At 39.0% G+C, this 22,859-nt stretch overlaps 1 protein-coding gene across 6 annotated transcripts in view; it reads right to left on the bottom strand.

Annotated features, from left to right (window-relative positions):
- Positions 1 to 22,859, bottom strand: part of MAD1L1 (mitotic arrest deficient 1 like 1) — a 376,769-nt gene that overhangs the window by 313,013 nt on the left and 40,897 nt on the right. For all 6 annotated transcript variants that reach the window (XM_050905937.1, XM_050905938.1, XM_050905939.1 and 3 more), the window contains exon 10: positions 22,272 to 22,358. In XM_050905937.1, the coding sequence (XP_050761894.1) occupies positions 22,272 to 22,358 (87 nt within the window). The remainder of the gene's footprint in view (positions 1 to 22,271; positions 22,359 to 22,859) is intronic.

The following is a 22,859-nucleotide window of genomic DNA, read 5'->3' as shown; positions in this document are numbered from 1 at the left end:
ATGGTCCTATAAGTTGCATTTATATGATCTGTCTTCAGTTTTCTGTCATGTTTTAGTGGGTCATATCATGTAAAGTGACCAAAATATTCTTTTTTATAAGAACCGTAAAAACAAATTTGAACCACTACAGCAAAAACCATGCAAAATTTACATCATACCACACCACATGGCTACTACAATAAGGTAGCCAGGATTCAAATTTCTGCGGAAGTGCTGTCCCTGTAACTATCTATTACCAGCACCTCCTCAAGCTCCCCAGCCAAACACTGGCACTGTGCAGCCCATCAGTGTTCCACCCCAATGCGGTGGAAGGCAAAACCAAGCAACAGTCAAAAATTACACCAAATCTGAGTCTTAGTGCCATAGTGAAGAGGCACCAGTAAGATTGCTTCCTGCTGCAATCCATCATTAAATTATTGTGACTGTCTTCCATTCAGCATTCTAAAAGGTGTTTGTCCTTGTTGAATATCAGAGTAACTGAAGCAGTTTAGGTTTAATTTTAACAGTGCAGTATACATTCTTGATCATTTATGTATTGTTTGGGCACAACTTAGAGCTAAGGATAATAACGAGAAAAGCTCATTCCACTACAGTTATTACACACATGAAAAAAAATTGTATTTGAGATTACCAGACCACATAAGACCTGTGAAGAACATACAATATGAAACTTCATGTAATTAGTATTACGTGTATTCTAGAGGTATTTAGAAAAGGATTGTATAATACAGTAGCAACAATTGATATCTGGACAAAGAGCTAGTGTAGGGTAAACAAAAATACCAGCTAGTATTTGAAGACAAAAGGAATCTTAGGAGTAAGTTAGGATTTCACAGTGGCTTCCCAAACTACAGTGATATATCAAAATATATCAGACAAACCAAAACCGTATTAACCTTTCTCCAGAAAACATGAAAGAGAATTTACACACCAATAGGGGAAAAGAAACCACACTGAGGGTTTTAAGAGTTGGGATATTTAGCTTGCCATCTTGTGGCTGACTTTACTGAAGCTTTGATCTGCAGTTATCCTGATCAGAGAGCTCTAGAAAAATCTCAGTACCAGATGAACAATACATTCACCATTTTCTTCATTTACATTTGTTTATCATTTTTATTTCCTCAACGAATAATAGAATCAGATATATGAATTACTACAGAAGCAATTGACACAGATGAGAGAAGCACTGTCCGAGGGGACTTCTGTGCTTTCTTCAAAATATTTAACATCTGGAAAAATCCTTTATCCCTACTGTTTTTTTTTTTAACTACTTCTACATGCTGTTTCTCTAGCAGCAATAAAAGTTTTCCAAAGACAAAAGGCAACCAAAAAGGTAAGTATCTGCCAGTAAAGCTTTTAGCTCAACTTGCCAGGATCTCATTTGAAATTCAGTGTCAGATGTAGCCTCACTAAGATACTCGCCTGTGTAACTACGTCCTTCACCAATGGATTTCGTATCTCCAGAACAATCAGGCAGGAATACATTTATTGTATGTTTAGGTATGAAGGTTTTAACTCAAAGAAAAATATTTGAAGCAGGAAGAGAAAGACGACTCCTTTGTTTCCCTTCTCCTGAGAAGATCACAAAGGAAAGGTTATCTCTAGGGAACTCTTCAGCTTACATCATTACTCGTCTGTAGCATGGGTTTAATATTTTGGCCTGCAGTGCACTGAATTATGCTTTTTCCTTTTTCTAGTTCTACCCAAGTCCAGTGCAAAAACAGAAGAGCTTTATGAGCCAAACAAGGCAGGGCCCCTTTAGAAATGTATGCAGATGCCCATTTTCAATGAACATTAAAATGCCACAAATGCTCATCAGCTGAAAATTACAGAACATCCTCCTCATCAAAAAAATAACTCTCAAACAAAAAGCTAACTGAAAACTTGTTCAAGGAAATAGGCCTTTCCTTACCCCTTACAGTTTTTTCCCCATACGTATAGCACACATCCATGCATAATCTAACTTGGTCTAAGCACTCTCGTTCATTTCTATCTTTCCAATATTTAATTAAACTACTCATTTGTCAATTGTCAACCTATCTAAATAACTTTGCCAGCAGCACAACTCATCTCTTTCATAATTATAAGAGATACTAAGAGTCTCCTCTCATCTTCCAGTGAACATATATTTAGCTAGTTTCCAAATACCTGCTGCAATTTGTTATCCAAGGCTGCTTCTTGCCCCCAGCAGTCTCCTTTCTGTAATTCAGCAACATTCTAAGGATCCAACAATGCATTGTACTGCGGCAGTACATCACTTATTTTAAGATATTCAAATTGTTTCCTGATACCAATGAAAGTATTTCTTCAGCCTTTCAAACTACTGCTACATATCAGAATGATTTTTTTTGAACCACTGAACACAAGAACACCTAAAATGGTTTTTCTTCATCTGGGTGTACAGCCAGAGTATCTTTCCAGTGGGCTCCTTACTCACTAAAAACTGGTTTAAAATTCTCGAATACACACTCCGTTTATTAAGTAGCTTAAATGATCTACATCCTTTTGAGTCTGGGTGAACTATTATTACTCAATCAGAATTTGTTCTGCCTTCCACTTCCAATCACCTTCAAGCTTAAATTTCACTTAACACACTCATTTCCACTCTTAATGTGGCCAAATCAAGGAAGCATATGGACCTAGTACAATTATTAAAAATGGAGGCACTCTCCTTTAATAGTGTGATCAACTAATCAAGCAAAAACTCGTAAAGCCAACATTATGAAACATTATAACAGCATTATAAAAGACAACAACCCGTCTTCCACCAATTTGACAGCAGTGAGAAAAATCCAATTACTAGTATCACAGAACACATCACACAAAACAAGAAAACATATTTCCATCGAAAAAGAGTTTATGACTATGGGTCACTGTCTTTCTCCTGTAGGCACATCGAGTGGTTTGGTTAGCTATTAACTCTCTTGTGTGTTCACCCTTAATGCTGTATTTCTTATCTTACAATCCCTATTGACATAAAATCTCTTTCCACTTTGTACCGAGTCTGTCTTCTGCTTCTGCCCTATTAACTCATGTCAATATAGCAAAGGGAGCAAAATAAAGCAGCAAAGTCGATACTCATCCATCACATTTTTGTGCAACTGCTGCAATGAAGAGGAACAGATAGGTCAAAATTAGAGAAGCCTCAGGGAGCTGCCCCAACCCTCCAGCCCGGCTTGGCATCAGATGCGACCACACCATCACTTTCCTGTGGCTCATGCAACAAAAGAAGTAGCTGCATAGGTCAGAAGTTCATCTGCCAAATTAATATGGAGCATCCTGACTATTCAGAGCAAAGACCATATGCTGAAGCAGAAGCTGCTCTGATCTCCACTGTGCTTTTGCAAATACAAGTCACTCACAATACAAGCTGTCCTTGTTTTAGGAAAATTAGAAACTGTGGTGGGATCTACCAGATAGTCCCACCTTCTTTCCTATGCTTTTTCTGCCCTTCCCACAATTGCACTTTTCTAGCTGAATCACAAAGTATCTCTGGGAATAAAGGAAGGCATCATCACTGAGCACTTAACTGGACAGGATGATCTCTTTTCTCCCCCAATCCTTGCAACAATAGGAACACTAGAGATTTGAATTCAGAACAAAGAAGAAAGCATTTATCAGACAGAATAGAAGAGATTAAAGCATTTCTACCTCTGATTGAATGACCACAGTATCACATTACCTCTGCTCCTGCTGCTGCAGAGGAAGTGATTGAGCCCTGGCACAGGGGCCTTGCTGAGTGAGGAAGGGGGCAAATCCTCTCACCAGAATTTTAATCTCCTGCTCCTGGAACCAGGAAATCATTACCCGATGCAGCAGAGAAATGAATGCTACATGGCATCCAATGGTCTCCCTGCTGGTAATTTCTACGTGAGATACAGTTTATTTCAAAGAGATTGTATAAGGTATTGCAGACCTTTAAGTTATACGGGACTGATGAAGGGCTAAAAAAACAAAAGGACAAAAAGAAAGGAATGAAAAAAGGGAAAATGGAATTGTGAACACTATTTAAAGACAGATGAAAAGAGCCTGCATGAAATCTGTGACTTCCACTGTGGAGCAGTAAAACACATTAACTCATCTTGCCAAAATACATGCTGCAAAAGACATTATTTTAGTACCTTTTATACACACCTGGGCTTAATTCAAGCCTCATTTCTCCTTTCCAGTGGACAATGTTGGGGGTGCCAGGAAGAGAAAAAGGTAAGAATCCGAGTGCTGGACTGATTCCCAGATGAAGAGACTTGTGACTCCTCTCCAATTCATGCTAGTTTTCTGCTTAGCAGAGCCTACCGTTGCACACAGAGACACGCCAGAAACACAGCTGTGCAAGGTGGGAATGCACCAGACCTCACAGCTGGCTGGACAGGTCCCTGCTTAAAATTCAAAACTTGTCCGGTACCAGAAAAGGAGGTTTTGGCTTTCCTTTGTCCCCACATTTACAAGGACAAACTCTCCAAAAAGAGGATTTTTTTCTAAGTTACAGAACTATTCAGAGATAGGTCTATCAAGCCACATGAAGCCGGCCATCCTCTGTTACAAAAGTACCTCAAATGTAAGATTAGAAACCTTAACAACACGTGTACATGTAAGAATGCTTGAGATGATACTATCAAAAAGCTAAATGTTTTTTTCTAAGAAACCATATCATATTTAATTAAAGGAAAAAAGTTACACAGTGTAAGTAAAAGTTGGCTACTGTTATCACAAATCTTACAATACTTGACGGTTTCTCTAAACTACCAGTTCCTAGATGTGGATTTTCATAACTTCAGAACCAATTTTCATAGTAAATTACTGACCTTCATACTTACAGAGAAGAACCTTAATAAAATGGCAGTGTCAGCAAAAATGAAAGCAAACAGAAAGATTTTTTTACTTTAAATACTGGGGGGTTGATTATTTTTGCATTCCTGAGATGCAGCATCAGCTATTCTGTTGGGCAGAACGTCAATCTTGAAGAGACGTAAGGCTCCCCTGTAATAAGGACAGATTTCCTTCCAACTCCATTCAGTTGTGAACTATCATACTAACATACACTGGAGAATAGGTATACTCAGGCAAAAAAAACCCAATTCCTGAAGTTTCATCTATTTATAAGTTACATCATAAATTTACTGATTTTTCTAGTCAAACAGCTTCTTCCATAAATATGGCAGGCACAACCTGAATGTTTTTAAAAAAATAAAAAGTTGCAAGCTTTTAGAACAGAAAAATTTAAAGGTTTTAAAGAGCAGCAAATTGGGCACCTTTTCCTTCCCATTATCTTCAAAACAACAGTTAAAGGTACAAGAATTCAAATGCAACATGATGCAGAATTTACACAGGAATGCACATCGTCAAGGCTTTCTAATTTTCTTTTTTATTTCTTTTTCTGCTGTAGAAATCAAGGAGCAGTGGGAAAATGCTGCAGGTTTAAAAGAAGGAAAAGGTTCGCTATTCAGATATTTGTTTAGATGTGGACAAAGCTGAATGAGTGATGGGATATCTGTTTTGCACACTCCAAAACAAATCTGTGTTAGCTCCCAGAATGATTAAATGGATGCAATAAAGCAATTATTAAAATAATTTTATTTAATGCGGTTCTGTGTCCAAGTTCTATGACCATTAAATCCTTTGCACAAACAAAAAGCAGACTTATTTATCATGGACATTACTGGCAGCCTGTAGCGTCATTAAATTTTACATTGAGGCTTCAGGTTAGTGGACAGAGGATTCCTCCATGCTAACTGTGCCTCAGACACCATGTTTTAAGACGCTCCCCATTTGTGACATTTTAGACAAACAGGCGCTGGTTTAATAATTCTGATGGATTACGGGGTTTTTTGTTTGGTTTTGTTTTGGGTTTTTTTTGAACAGAAGCAGCAAAACAAGTAGTCCCTGTTCTAATATGGTAAAGGCTCCAAGAAAGCTTGCTCAGTCTGTTTCCTCTGCGCCTCTCAGTCTGTACTGAATGCGGAACTTGGTATAAAGCAGCTGCTAAGAGATACAAGTTTGTGATGTGGGAACTGAAGTTGTCACTTGCAGAAATCATCATAAACATTTTACAGGAACATTTACTATCTGTTAAACTGTGATGAAATCAGAACTAACAGACAATACCACAGGCACCAGTTCTCAAACAGTTTTAATGTCAAAAGGTATTAAATGAAGTTCTGACCCATGTGGAGATCACAGAGATCAGCCTTGCCACTCTCTGAAGGAAGTTTCAAAGCGGAATACTCAACAGTTCAGAAATGTCAGATATATCCATGGAACCATCCTCCAGTAACTGCCTATCTTCCCAAGCTATTTTAGCTTTAAAATGCAGCAGGAGTAATTGACCTCCTGAAAGCAGATGTATGAAATCATATTTTTAAAGATTTGTGAGTTGCAGAAAGAATAATTGCAATTAATAGAAAAACTGGAACTGCTCCTCATCTCTACATTTGTAACCCAGCCTTGGGTTGGGCAGAGAATCCCTGGACTACAGAGATTGCTTGCTTACTCCTCACCTAGCAAGGGTCCTTGTTTAAGAAGCCAGGCAGGAAGCTATGAACAAGCTTCCAATGCTTTTCATCATTCGGCTCAATTTGCAAAAAGCAAAAAATCCTTACTGATGGCTTAGAGCTTGCAGGAATAGCACCAGTATATGCATATGTCTCTCGTAGCTCAGAAGTTATAAAGACGGTTACATTCATAGCTCTTGTTTAAAAATGAGCAGTCAGCTATGAAGGGTCTCAGCTATGCCATATAATAGCTATATATATATAATGTACACCGTATAGCTATATATATAATAACTTGCTGAACCTTTTTATGAAAAGGAAGGAAAGGGAGCCTCCCTCCCCTCCTCACATTTGGATTGATGCCTCAAAGCGTAAACCAGCTCCTCAGATGAAAGGAAAAGGAGGAATTTTTTAACAATGAAATTCATTCTCAGCTGTGACAGGTTTTTTTATTTCTGAACTGTCTTCACTAAGCAGATGATCCTAGAGTTTCAGTTTAAGCCTTTCAGTGACTTGCAAGCATCCTCCCCGCACTAAAAACATGACTGCAGTGGACACTACCTCTCGTTTCTTAGATTTTTATGACCTACTATATTAAAACCAGTTTAAATGTAATAAAGTCTGCAACATTTACAGCTAGAAAATACGAGAGGACAATAAAATTAGCCAAGCATAAAAATAAGGGAGTCTTAAACATCCTCTGCTCACTTTCCAGGGACAATATACACAAAACAGGCATAACTGCAAAATCAAAAGGACTTTAAATCAATTTAAAATTCAAACAACCTTTTCTCCTGCCTGCTAGGGGCTCAAGGGACATTAACACACACAGACTCGCTCTTCTGCATTGTTTCCTCAGGTTTTCATTCTCATTTTCTAAAATTTGTTTATAAAGTGGTGATCTGAAATATTGATGATTTACTCATCTCTCACACATGGTTTTGCTCAGCTGTGGCCGGTTTTGCAGTAATGACGTACTTCTTCACACTCCACCCCTTTTCTCCAGAAGATGGAGTTGGAACATATGATTTTTAGATTGCTCTCTATTGCTTCCTACTTTACCTACTCTCTCATTCACTTAACACATACCATTACAGTATGTAAGGCAAACCAGCAAATTCACACTGAAGCAAAACTTTGACTGTCATAACAAATTCTTGTCGTAGTGCCAAAACAAAGTTGTTGTCACAACTGTTCCTATCCCTCTGTCACTCCTCCAGTACAAGCATGAACTGTACAGGAGACTAAGGCAGGGTCTCTCTGCATAGTAGTCTATTCCAGAACCACAAAATACTGCCAGCTTCTTCCTCTCCTTAGGAGGGTTCCCACAGTTTTCTTAATAGGATGCTATTTAATGAATGGGATACAAAGCTGACTGAAGCAAAACACAATTTATGTGCTTTAACATGCTTGTATTAAGCAGAATTTGAAAAATCTGTTTGGGGCATAGGCAAAAGCTTTAGGAATTGCAAGTGACATGAACTGCACTTTGGGAAAGCCCTGCACAAGCAGTGACAGAGATACGCTTTAGTAAATATTATCATAAGCCTTGTTAACTATCACTTCCACAAGCCAGAGGACAGATCACTGACTTGCTCAACATCACACAGAAGTCCCGGGTCAGAACCAGAGCTGGAAACAAAATTGCTTTCAAAGGTCCACTGAATTTTGAATATTTCTGCAGTCGAGTCTTACACAGGTCTCTCAATTTCCATCCAGCCTCTGCCTCATCCTGTTTACCTTAAGCAGCTCTAATGCTTTACAGAAGGCCTACATTATAGACCATAAGCAGAAACACATATCCTTGTACACTTAGAAAGAATGTAGGTAACATTTACTGTACTTCAGAGAGGATCCAGTCTAGGCCAGGTGTAAGTACACAGCAGACATACATCACTCATACCATCAGCCTCCTTCTAAGACAAAATGTTTTTACAAGTCCTGTTTTGTCTCTGCTGTAGGACTTCTGTTGGTCCCAAATTTCCTGCTCGCCACCTAACCTTCACATAAGCCTCTCCTGACATAGTGATGAGTACATAGTGGTATAAATCCCAGTATGGGAATATGTAAATGGCTTCTGTATCAGTAACAATCAGCAAAGTGTCATGGATTTTATGACGTCTCCAATTCTTCTCTCTTTTAAATAGAAACACAACAATGCAACACTTTTTTTGCACAGGTGGTGATTCAGATGGTTGGTTGGAAAGATTTGTTTATTTTTGAACCACAGAGAAGGAGTTGCATTGGATACAGCCAGCCTTACTTCAGTAATTACCTCTGCTACAATAAAGTTTTGTATTTGGAGACATGGTTAATAAAAGACCTCTTATTTTGGGATTCAAATCCCTGAGTCCCAAAGCAGTATTCTAAACAGGGCTTGTTTCTAGAACATGGCTTAATATCTTGCAGCAGACACAATGATGGTCGTCGTCTTTGAAGTAAGGTAACTAGAGAAGGAACTTACTCTTTGAAAGTGCTGTGGAAAAAATGAATTAAAAACTAGCCTGACTGATCAAACATGGTAGCATCTACACTGACTCCTTAGCTTGATTCAGTTCTTTAAGGACATAAGGAACTTCTTCGAAGTCTGTACACGTTAACAAAAGATGCCACTCACTTTATTTTTAAAACATCAAAACCAATGAAGTCTGAGGCTGTCTGACCAGAACTGCTAGGTTTACAAGGAGAAGGACACTGTAACTTCTGTCAGCCTCAATGACAGCCACACTATCCATGAGAGCTGCAACTACCCTTCACTCTCTTGTTCAGTTCTCATTCAAGAATTGGACAACAGTCTCCAGAGGATGGGAAAAGAGAAACTACTAAAACTTCACCCAGCCGCACTCCCCTATATTCAGTTCAAGGCCTTCAGCATTAATTCAGGGAAGAGGTGAAGTAACTACTTCAAGACAAAATTAAAAAATCCAAATTAGAAGCTTGCAAAAACTCAGGTATTTCTGCCTTATACTTGGCAGGTACATTTGAAATAAGGTCCGTATTTCATCATTCACAAGTTTGCCACTGAGCCACAGATTTCCCAAGGGAGTCAAAATGAATTTCAAGTTTCCTCTGCCTTTAAGTATTAATGAATACTTCCTCTGTAAGTTCAAGAATGTCCTCGTGTCGCTGTTTATGCACAGAACCCCCACCTTCAAGAAGCAGCATTGTAAGATGACACAGCCTGGGTGCTCATCTTCTCCACCAGGCAAAGCTCTCCCTGCAGTTCAGAACAAGCATGTTATGCAGTTCTTCTGAAAAAGGGCACATTCTACAGACAGTAGACCTGCATTCTGGGCTTGAGGAGACAACTGGAATGCATTTTCCCTTTGCATAAAGGCATTTCTTAGGAGGCATCTGCAATCCACGCAAATGAAAGGTTTCCAAAAGGTCACTGGCAATATAAAATGTAATTAGCTTAAAAACATCAAGTATTTTTAGGCACCACTTTGCCCCAGGTTATCTTACTGTTGCTTGGTTTTTATAATCACAGTTCTTATTATCAGCATTTTTGTTTTCCCTTTTGGATGTAATCAGGAAAGAAAAAAATCTGACAAATACACGGTTAAAAGATATTATGTTACTCTCCAATAGGCAAGTTAGAGACTTACCACCCATGGCTGTGCACTACACTACACATAATGATACTAGGCGTGATGGATGCACTCGACCCCTTAACTAGTTTGGTACAGGCTCCAAAGGAGGTAAAGGCCTGAGCTGTAGCTGGGCCAAGAACTCCTCTAGTTTCAACCTGTTCTCGGAAAACCCACAAAGGAGCAGAGTGGCACAGTGAGCATCGATGCATATGAGCTTGGAATACTGATCATGCGATTAACACATGAGTAGCGGGTGGCTTTTCCAAGACTCATTTATCACGGAACAAAGAAAGTTGTGGGTACAAGAAGTCTCATGCATACCCTTCCCATTGCACGTAATTTGACTATGAGACAACCAATTTATTCCATAAATATGACAGCCTAAGTGCGCCTTCTTTGAGCTCTCCCTGCTAGGCAGTGTGGCTGCATGGCCGTGATCTCCCCTTGAGCTGGGATGCCTCTCAAGGTTGCTCCTCGAGGCAGAAAGACCTTTTACCAATGGCAGATCTTTATTAAGCAACCAATATCGCACATAACCTTGTAGTATGGTAACTTTGATTTAGTACCTTGGTAACTTTTGAATCATTGTTCAAATGATTGTGCCATACAGTAAGAGTGAACCTTGCCATCGAACTTTATAAGTCACACTCTTACAACATCATATTAAAACCATTTTTGCTAATACCTTTGACCGTGGTTCTTTAAGCGATATAAATCACCCAGTCGCCACACTAGGTAACGCAGCAGCAGGTGCACTTTTATTAAATAAGACAGTTTAAAAAAAAAAAAAAGAAACAAGCCACATTATGCTGTCCTATTAAGTCCAAATGGTTACTCAAAATTGACAACAAATTTTGCCACAAACACCAACACCCCATTCGGTTTCTACAGCTGGCCTTTCCCAGCATCAGCACAGCCCACAGTACTCACAAGTGCAAGAGGCAGAAATACTGCGTCTCAGGAAACAGGCTTCATCCTAGAACACTTTTGGACAAATGAAGCAAAACTCATTCAGCAGTCATTGTAATGGCAGGTTCAGACTTGCTGCTGCAGCTGAGTGCCCAGAGGAGATAAGTCAAACAATAAGATAAAATTATTTTATTGACAGTATAGGAAATAATATTTTTGGTTAATATAAAATTGAAGTTCTAGCCCGTTAATTGTAAGTCTGACATACCAGTGCTGAGTCAGTGAAACACAGTATTTACTGGTATATGGCTCCAGCAAAAGATGACGCACACTGTCTATCTGCTTCCAAGCTCCTTCTATATGGAGAAAGTTCATACCACTAATTGTTTGTCTTATCAAAGTATCCAAACCCTGGTCATGTATCAGAATGATTTAGACTGAGTCTCTCTTTCTCACAAATGCCCTTTCATCTCTTCTGTCTGATACCTCCCCCCTGTTCCACATGTGCCCACTACCTTCTCTCTCAAATTGTCTAATTGATTAATCAAGTTAAACTCAGAGCAATTGTTCTCAGCCTGCATTTAGCTTGAAGGCTTTTGCTTCTGTATCAGATCTGAGTATTGGCTGTGTGCCCAAACGCATGTCTATCTTCTAATCCTATCAGTTGGTCTAATAAAAGGTATTACTTCTCCCTACAAACCTTGCTTTGCTGATTCTTCTGTGAATCATCAAAATGCACTCTGACTTCAACAAGCTCCAATTCTTACACCAGTGCAAGATTTGTAGAATGAAAACCAAGGCATAAGACCCAGATGAGCAAGTTCACTCAATAAATTGGGAGTGTGACACTGCCAGACAACCTGTGTTGCAATTATATCCTTGGTGGCACAGGATTCGAATTCTTTCAGCTGGATGGGATGTAAGCAGCACTGCTCCACACTCCAAGCTACATGACAAAGGGCTACAAAATTACTTCAGTCTTGCTCTTTAAGTAGATAAAGGTGCATCAACAAAATGATACATTTGGTTCCCAAGAGTCAATTCATGCATTGTCTTGGTGACAATTTTTACCTCCAATGCAAGGTGCAAGAAGCGGGATTTTTTTCACTAGGATAACCTATGGATATGTGCTACTTTGTCAGTAGAGTCCCATTTAAAAAAAGAAAAAAAACAAAAAAACCCACACACCTCACAGTATTTCCTTAAAGCATACACTCTGTTATTAGTTGATACTTTGGACTCTATGTACTGCAACTGCCATAGGCTAGATCTGATAATCCTGTATTTGTACAGCCAGAAAGGGACACATTTTGGTTTATTTCCATAAATATTTCAAAAGCTTTTTCTGGCTGAGAAACAGAAAGCCTCTTCAGTAGTTATTCCACTCATAAGCATTTGATTTTTGTTATTTGAATAAAAGGAAAGCTAGGGGGTTTTGTTGTGGGTTTTTTGTTGGGATTTTTCTGTGGGTTTTTTTTACTGATTTCCATCTCTTAACAGTGAGAACGTATTTTAAAACTTATGAATATGTGAACATTGTTTTAAATATTGAAAATATGTAAAATCAGTCCATACATAAAATATGACAGAAAGGAAATTACATTTTGCTAGAACACTGTTCTGAACTCTAGCAGAGCACAATGCCTAAGCCTTCTGACCAAGCATCCGGCCCCAAAGGGCCCTCTGAATGTCAGATCCTACTACAGTTTTTCTCGTATGGCTAAAGTTAAAAAAAAAAAAAGTCACCACCACCAAAATAACTGGACCAGTTGCCAATCACCCCTCCTGAACCTATCTCCTTTCCTAAGGAGCAACACATTCCTGGAAAAAAATGACTGCACTGAGAAATTGTCAGAATTTCTTCTAAGCAACAGAGCATGGCTGCACCACTATTGCCAGAAAACACACCAACTACTGTCTTAAAAGAGAGACAGAGAGAGGAACTGACTATAAATGTTTCTCCTCTGTCATGCCCATGCAAGAACTAAGCAATTAGTCTGACTTTGAGAATTAAAAAAAAAAAAAAAAACCAAAACCACAAAACCCAACACCAAACAGGAATTCAATAAATTTCCTTCAACAAGAAATCTTGTGGACAAGGATGGAGAAAGGAGAAAACACTGTCAAGGCACAAACACACCCTCAGGATCTTGCCAATGTTTAACAGAAGACCTTATATTATCAGCACAATTTCCAAAGAAGGCCTTGCCTTGTTTCCCTGGGCTTGACTCCTCCAAACCAACTACTTCCTTAACCAGATGCCTCAAAAGTATCTGATGCTTCACTGAAAGCTGCACCAGAGCTGTAGTAAAAGGCTACATCTGAGCTCCCCACAGGAAGTTTCTGAGACAGGCATATTCACATCAAGATATTCTGCAGCTTTTCGTTTCTTTCCTTTCACTTGTAACATTTTTTAGCTAATTGGCTCCAGAATTTATAATCCTGGTGACAGCACCCTGGCTGTGCAAGACAGAAAAGGTGGAGGAGGAGGGGAGGGAAGACAGAGCAGCTGCCAAGGCTGCCGGCACCATCTTCCGTTCTCGGCACGTTACTGCAAAGCACCAGCTAGATCTCAGGATGCTGATTCTCCCCTCGCTCACCCAGAAAGCTCAGGGTATCTTACGCTTAGAAATATCACAAGACAACTTGGGAGGTTTTATGCAGACTCCAGAAAAAGCAGGAATCCAAATATGAAGTGCAACTAAACCCACCAAATTTGAAAAGGAGAAAATTAAGCAGACGGGGGGGGAAAAATGCAATTACAGCAGAAAAAAAAATTTGTTTCACCATTAGCATTGCACAATAAGAAGGTTTGTCAGGCACCGGTTTAGCCTACACATGTTCACATCCGTCAGCATTTCCATGATAAATCCTAATTTTCGCCATTGTTGATCACATTGAACTAAAACTTGGTATGCAAGTTTTCAGCACAGATGCTCAAATAAATTATGCACATTAGTCATTTAACTTTCAGAGCAGCAAAAGAAAGCTGCTTTTTGGTGGGGGGGGTTGACTGCAATTTATGACAAGTTTTTTTTGCCTTACACTGCTAAAAAAGACAAGGCAACTTACTTTTTATTTTTGATTAAACTTTTCAAGCAGTATGTCTTTTGTATAGATGATAAAACTTTGACATTAGGAAAATATTTATAACTAAAAATGCCCTCCCCCCACCAACAGCTACATACTTACAGTATTTCCTCCATTTACTATATTGCACCATGGTCTATACATTCACATGTGCATACAAGCAGACACAGAATATTAAAAAGAAAACACATAATGAAAATACCAGTAATAGCAGGCTGAAGAAGTCATGTGGTAGAGTTGATGTGATCCAGATGAGAAATTATTAAACAAGCGATTAGCTATAGAGCTGAACAAAGTTTACATGCAGATATGATCAACGGATTGAGACATCCCAGCCAAGACAATCTATTTTTTTAGACATAACCATATTCTGTGCAGTATTTGAACTGACACTACTTCACAGCAGTTACAAAATCCTACAGAATTCTTGTTTACCTTGGTAAAATGTCTCTGTATTCTGGCTGTCCCCTCTCCCCTCAAAGCACTGGGAAACCATTGATCTGTTTAAAATAAACAACAGTATTCTAAAATACTTTAGAAAAATCCATAGTCTTCGATACCCCTGTTATTAGGGCAACTACAGGGCAATATTAATTGCTGGCATGTTCTGCATTCATGTATAGAGTAATATTATGAAGAAATGACTAGTAGGTATTGTTTTTTCTTTTCTCCAAAATGGATCTTTCATGCATTTTTATACCAGAAGGTAGTGGATAGTGTCATGAGTGTAAAGGGACAGAAAACTCATTCTGCATTCTGCCACCAGTCTTCCTCTGGCTTCTCATGACTGCTCAGGAAAGCTAATGCAGTTCTAGCATTACAAATTAAGAGACAAAACGGTTATATGCAACCTTGTTTGACTGTTGATGACTTACCATAAAACACTTCAAAGGAACAGTTCAAGAGCCACGGTCAGTACTATAATTTTAAGATACTATATGGGAAGAAACAAATGTGTATCATGTGCTTTTGGGGGAGAAGCGAACAAAAAAATCTTAACAGGTACAGATAGATAGGAACTAATGTATTTCATTTGTCTTAAAAATAATCAGGTGCAGACTAGACTGGATATATGGAGTAGAGATGTCTGTTTTCATTCATGTGGTCTTCTGGATCTGCATATGAGAATATGAGAAACTCAGGTCACTGTATTAAGTGACTCAGCAGAACCCAAGCAAACACAAAGCTTCTCCAGAAACTAAGTCCAGACTTCTCAGGCCACATTCTTCTACCTTATCCATGGGACCATCCTTCCGACTTCAAGACTGATTCTAAAGATATTACCAAACCAAAGGGCCCTCATCTTTTCCAACTCATATAAAATTTTTCAAGGCTTACTGCCACATTGCAGAGGCAATAAAAGACAAATCCCTAAGCACTGGAAATCTTAAAGCACTACAATTCCCAGAGCTCTATACAAAGCTTGGCAACAGGCTGAATTCATGATTTTACATAATACTACTGGTTTCAAAGCAGAATATTTTTGTACTGCTGCCTACTGCATAGCTGAGATTATAAGTCCTCCCTTTGTATTCATATCACAAATATAACATGGACATGGGGCACTCTTCCTTTGGCCCATCAGCCTCACGTAAATCACTAATTTGATCATAGCATCTATCTGCTAAAAAGGAAAGAATAAGAATAATGAAAATAGATAACAAGTTTTGACTTCAAATTACTTCAATCTAAATATTCATTCTAGTTTCCGAGAACTGTATACTAGTATATATTTCATCTAGGATTTTTAGGAATTTTAGTCTCCCAGAAGTGCAAGATTTATAGCGCAGATCTGAGTCATGCATAGAAGAAATGCTAGGCAGACTTCTCCTTCCATAACTTTTACAGTGCAGCTCCATGTTGAAACACAGTGTCTGCTGTACAACACACCATCAAGAACAGTCTATGCTTCCTATCAGATTAACTGATTATTTTTACACATTTTTCTGGTCAATAATACACACTGCTACCTGGACACCTAAGGGAATGCTGAATCAGCATCTCCAGAGGAACACTAATAAATGAAAGCTATTTTTCATTCTAGTAATAAAAAGATGCACAAACATCAGGGATGCTAGTAGGAACACCAAGGGTCAATCACAATCCTGGAACAAGAAAAACCATATTAAGAAGAGAGTTAAATAGCTTCTACAATTTTTTAATCATTAGAAGTGATCAGAGCACTGAACAGAGGCAGATTATCCTTGAATGTTCTCCAAGAAGCAGAATCAAATATAAGGTAAGAAACCAAATACTAATATTTGTACTAGTTTTGCACTATACAGTTTCTACAGAGCTCCAGGCTGAAAAGATGGTACAATTACAGCTGTGTCTGTCCCCGGTAGGCTGTTCTTTAGGCTTTCTCTATATATTTTCTTTTAAACAGAAAAAGAGGCTAGTTCCATGAGTTCCAGAACCAAAGTTGCCTGGTTTCCTATGGATTTCTCTCTCCAAAGGTGTATATTGACTCAAGTAGACTTCCATTTCTCATACCAGCAGCATGAAAACGATACCAATACCAACAACATTAACACAGCACTATCAAATGCCACGAGCCTTTGAAAAACATGGTATAGCAGAAATTATGGATTGTGATACTGCCGCGGTATCAGAATAGTGCTCACCCACTGCCAGTCTCAAGGCTGAACGAGCGGCGGCTAAGGAGGCACGATCTCCGATAGGAGCCTTACTGTCAATGTGACATTTAAGAGCGTCTTTTGCGTGCAGGGCTCTGATACCTAACAAGGCATGACCTCTGGTTGCACCAACAGGATGTGTCTCGTGGAGATGGAGACCCGTTTTCCATAAACTTGCTGGAATTTATTATTTTTTGAGACCTCTACCATCTGCCAAACTTGACAGAACACAACTAGCAAGTTCAAAAGTGTAGGGTAGGCACAGACAATCTCATCTACATACACACACAAAGCACAGTAATAAGCCTCACTTCCTCAGGAAATCAGACTAAAAATGGCACAATCATGAAAAGCAAAGGTCTGGGCAAAATCCCACATTTTTAGAATTGGAAGCATAAGTCAACGTCTTGGCTAAATTATTTTTTGCCTTCCTATTTTCTGCTAGGGGCTAACTATATGATAGAAAAAGATTAGAAAGGTATCTACCCAGTTAGAGTCACAAATAACCAGATGTTGCTCTGGAAGCTTACTATTTGAATATATTTACTTGGAGAGAGTAGATTGGTCACTTAATGGGACACTATCAACTACCTTCTGGTATAAAAATGCATGAAAGATCCATTTTGGAGAAAAGAAACGCAATACCTACTAGTCATTTCTTCATAATATTACTCTATAAATGAATGCAGAACCTGCCAGCAGTTAATATTGCCCTGAAGCACTGTGAATAAACATTTGTCTGGTATTAGGTACGCACACACCTCCACATATAAATCAAGGTGCAGTGTGCCATATAGATGAACAAGAGAAGAAAAAAATTCCTACCTTGTCCTATATTAGACATTAAGTGCTTCTTTTGATCACAAAATAACTCATAAAGCCTATCAAAAAGCTAGCACTTCTCTCTGTCAGATAAAAGATATTTCACTGTAATTAAACTTCTGTCCAACTTTCCAGAAGATTAGGGGAAGAAGTCTGACAGGCTCTATTTATATTTGTGACTGACACTCCTTGGGACATCCAAGGAAAAGAGAAGATGGGCAATAGATTTACAACACTTCTGAGCTAACAGCACTTACGGAGACGGACGGTTCTGAGCTTATCATCACTCATTCGTTTTTTTTTTTATTAAAAAAATCCCTGCTGCCCAGCTCAAAAAACATTTTCTGTTCAGTTTGCAGTCTACGTTCCCCAGTCTTCAATGGTTTAGGTTCTTATTTCATTTTTAAGCAACAACACTCACAGCAGGTTGTTCGGGTAAATCAGCTTTACATTATTTATATGAATAAAGGTGGTAAACAACCATGTCTCAACAGAACTCCGTGAGCACTTGGAGAAGGAAAATGTTTTTTCAAACATACTCTATGTATCCCTTTTCACATATGAAACTATACGTCAAAACACATGGCTGGGTTTCTGACACTAGGTGATGGGAATAAGCCATCAGCTCCAGGGCCCCAACACCAGAACCAAAGATTTACTGCTCTTCTGTTTTTCTTTGCGTCCTTCATCCTGCTCAGTACTAACTTCCCCTGTGTGTTCCCTTGTATTTGACTTTCTACAAGATACCTCAATGGTCCAAAGTCAATATTACACTTAGACAACAAGAGCAAAAGTAGAAATGATCACTTTGACCACAAGTAACCAAAAAAGTACATTTTCATAGCTTGTCTTTCAGAATTGAAGCAAAGATGAAACTGTAAGCAGCGTCATTCCTTCATGCTTAGCCATCTCAGAGGACAACACTGATGAGAAGGGAAGTTCTTCCCTACATTTCGAATTCTAGAATGCTTTGCCAGGATTGTTTTAGGAAATCTCTCCAGAGACTCCAAATATGCAGATAGGATGCTGGCAAAATAAATATGCAGCTTTTCTCACTTAAAAAATAGTGCAACTACTACATCATTTTTCCATAAGACAAAAGCTTATAAACTGCTTGGCCAACTTTCCATATTACAAGCTACAACTGTCAACTCTTCCTGAAAAAGTACATTTCAATGTACCACGCCTATAGCATTCACACTCTGGGGGGAAAAATGTGCATAACCTAATGATGGCTGCATGGTTAAACTGACCCACTAATTAAACACCTTTCTTTCATTACCTTTTCCTAAACAGCAGAGGAGATACTCTGCATGTTCAAAGTGGCCCTAAGCAATCTTCTTTTGAGCTTTTAAACCTTTGCATTGTTATCTTTGTGCTGCAGTTACAGAGCTCCACGATACTTCCCGCTGTTACTGCTGAAAGTATAATTTACTCTATTTACACAACTTGTAGCAACACACTCCAAAACAGCAGTGAGATTCCATCATGCGCTATTAATGGCACTTTCAGCTACATTACTCAGCGATCCTGAAGTTGCGAAGAGAAGTGAGTTGCTGCTCATGTGTTCAGTGCAAGAGTGACCCTCTCCTCTTTCCCCATGCTGGCACCACAGGAAGGTTTTCCTCCCTAGCAAAAACAGCAAGCTCCAGGGGAGTCTAAACAACTCAAACATGTAAACAATCACTGTTAAAAGAAATTGATTTAAACCCACTGTTCAGGAAATTCAGTCCTGTGGTTCTGTGTCTAAAAGCATCCAATCTGAGTGATACAGCAAATATGATATGCATCATCATTTGATCTCTGGGAGGCCTTGAGACACTGGCAGTTGCACAGGTTACACAAAACACAGATTGCACTTCAGATCCCCAAGCCAGAAGCAGGGGGAGTATCAATGCAAAGGCTGATTTGTAATGATGTAGCCTTTTTGTGGTGAGATGACCTCTATTGCCTTTTTAATAACAGAAACACTGGCTCTAAAAAATATACAGTCATAAATGGAAAGCAGTTCAAGAATGGAAGAATGAGACAAAATAAATTCAGTCTGTTTAGTGAAGCCATATGCCATTTGGAAAACATTGTTACCAGTGTTTGTATACCATAACTCTCCATTCTAGATCAACTAAGGAACATTGAGAAGCAGTTGAGCTAGATCTGTCTCCAGTTTTACAGAAATGAATGGGACCTTACACAGTAAATTGTTCCCCTGTGATACCTTTTCCATCAAGGTATCCTTGGCCTGGTTTGTCTTCTGAAGTCAAGTCCTGCTCATATTCCACTACATATTCCTGCTTCGCTACCAAGCATTTCCTCTTATCAGAAAGAAACTGGGGACTATTTATCAGGTTGTGAGACAAATAGTAGCTGGCAAGTGTCTATCACAGTCACTAAACAACGTGGGAAAGGTACCATCACTGGGAATAAAAAACAAGACGACTGCAGTGTAAAGACTGAGAGAAAGAATAATCAGCTTGCAAAAAACCCCTCCAGGCACTCTTCTGCCTGTGTTTAAAAGCTCATTGGTGACCAAACATATATTCATGGCACAAAGACTCAGTATCAGCCATTTAGGGAAGAGGGTCGTATCACCATCTTTAACACCACACTCAAACCTCTTCTACTAAACTGAATTTTGCACTGTAGCAACAGGTAAGCCAGGACTTACCATAACATTAAATTCAGATGCCAACTTCTGATGATGTTTTCTTAAGTATCTACCAAGTCATTACTTTTAATGGAGAAAATTAGTCAGAGCTTCTTAGGGTAGGCAAAAATTCTTTTGTCTTTGTACCGCACATCGCTGTATACACATATAACCACCGACTTCATAAAGCAAACATAGCACTATCAGTACTGAAGACTTAACACATTTCAACTAAGGGCAAAAGAACTGAAAAAACAACAGAAAGCTGAATAACTGCTGGGCTCCATCACTAGAGGGAGTCATGATCACATATTAAGTTACTGTAGTACACAGACTATTCTGCACACAGTTATGAAACAAATAAAAGATAAGACCATCAGCTAAATCTGGATGTCATTCAGGGAAAAGAGAAAATTAGATTTGCTTCCTTAACAAGGTTTATTTCCAAAGACTCAAGACCTTCTCCTGGGAACTTTCAAATCCTCTGTAATGAAAGGTTTTTAAAAATCTATCTTGTTGTCTACATTTTAAGACAGAATAAGGTATGTGACAGAAGAAAGCCAAAATTATCAGTTTTGGAAATGACACGCAGCATTGCATCAAGAAAATGTTACAATTTTAATTTAAGCAGCTTCACAGCCCATTTCACTTGAAATCAAAAAGTAATCTTAATCATGTTTTTATTTTTAAACTAAATTGGCACAATTACATCCAGCATGAACAGGCACTACCAAAAGGCTGCTTTTTCAACAGATGATTCCCCTTGGCCATTAATAAATTTATAAAAAGCATTTCTCTGACAGGCTGTGAGAAGCAGCCTGAAAAAAAAAAAAAAATCAATAACTCAAACCAAGCAAACCCTCAAACCCACAATTGATCAAATGATCAAATAAAAGAATGATGGTAATGTTTATTTTTAATATATGAAATGTCTTTTTTATATTGGTGAGATTTTCCCCCCCCCCTTTAAACTTCTTAGCAAAAACCACAAAACAATTTGGCCGGCCGCGCTCACGGGAATTTACACTTGGCTAAGAACTTTACAACTGACTAAACAGTTTCATTAACAGTAGCAGCACACGCGAAGCTTTTAACACCCAGCTTGAATCCTGCCCATCATTAGTAAGGTGGAGCCCAGAACACGATCATCTCTTGAACCAAAATCTACCACATACCTCAGGAGACACATTAGCAAATGGAGCCCAAGACAAACTAAGCGTGCTTGTACAGTGCTCAATTACACAGTATTTGACTGCTTTACATTCAACATGTTTACACCAAAGGCTGGAATTCTCCACACTTCTGTTGCTTAGACAAGTCAGCTAACATCTTCGCAATGCAAACAGTCCAAGAGCCTTTTTGAAAGACAGAGGTATTATTTTTAACAAGAACAGACACCGGGTTCCTAATGTGAGGAAATAAAACAGTGTGAGAAGCAAGAATACGTGCACCGAGGATGAGAAGCACTTTCTGGCATGCTATGGGACCGTGTTAAGAAAGGCTATGTGTAACCAGTGCACTCCGGACAGTTAAGCTCTGGCAGACAAATCCATTTCCTGTATTAGCTTAAACACCCTCTAGTTTCAAATACATATCTCACTCTATAAACAGACTGCTCCTCCCAAAATCTAGCAGTACTTTGCCACCAAAACTGCAAACATAATTTTCCACCACCATCTATACAAACTGGTCCTTTAAGCAGTCAAATCACAGTCCTCAGGGCTCTTACTCCCTTGCCCTTACCCAGATAACTACTTTGCACATTTTGCTGTGACTTTGCCTTTCCAGATGAAATGGTCTGGGAAAGCAGCTCACTTCCCCTTGCAAACCCTTTAGCTCATAAAATAAGGCTGAGTAAACTTTTCACTGCATCCGCCCACAGTTCTTCATCTTTTTCTTCCTGCAAGGATTTAAGTTAGCAAAAAACTCTTCATCAACAGGGGAAAGAATAGAAGATAGCATAGAAGGCTCCATGGAACAGCAAGGAAATCTAAAGAGCCGTTCTCTCAGTTTGCAGTCCTTGTTTTCTTTCTACATGCTTTAATATAGCAGTGTCTTGCTACCAGCATCCACTATTGGTATCACTCACCTGTTCGTGATGGTAGAGTTCTGCTCTTTCAGCACAAGCTCCCTTTGCTGCAGGGCCACAATTTGCCTGGAGAGATCATCAGGTGTCCTACACAATTAAAACAAAATAGAAACTTTTAACAAATCCTTGGTTGAAAAACTATGTTCCATATATAACCATAAAAAAGGTCTCACCAAAAGCAGACAAGGCAATTTCACCAGGCCAAAGCTGCTGCAGTCCCTTAGAACAACACAGGGTTGCATCCTGTCCAGCTTACATAAAAGCCTGTTTTATTAAAGCCATTGCTGTAGGCCGTAATCACCATCCAAGTCGCAGCATCTCACCACTGTTCACTTCAACCCATAAACCAACTCTAAAGCCGTAGAGTCGGCAAGACCAAGTTCTTCAAAGCAAGCAGCCTGCATAAACATTCATACCAGATGAACAGACAGCTTATCACTTGAACACATACACCTTTTTTTTTTTTTTAAACACACATAAGAATAGGTGTTCACAACCTCCTCCCCATCCTAGTGCTCAGCACAAATACACAGGGGTGAGCACACCCAGTGTTACTCTAATTGCTACTCAACTACGGAGTCTCAGTGG

Source organism: Gymnogyps californianus, chromosome 15 (genome assembly GCF_018139145.2).
Source record: "Gymnogyps californianus isolate 813 chromosome 15, ASM1813914v2, whole genome shotgun sequence".
NCBI lineage: Eukaryota > Metazoa > Chordata > Aves > Accipitriformes > Cathartidae > Gymnogyps > Gymnogyps californianus.
This window is presented reverse-complemented; position numbering and strand designations above follow the sequence as displayed.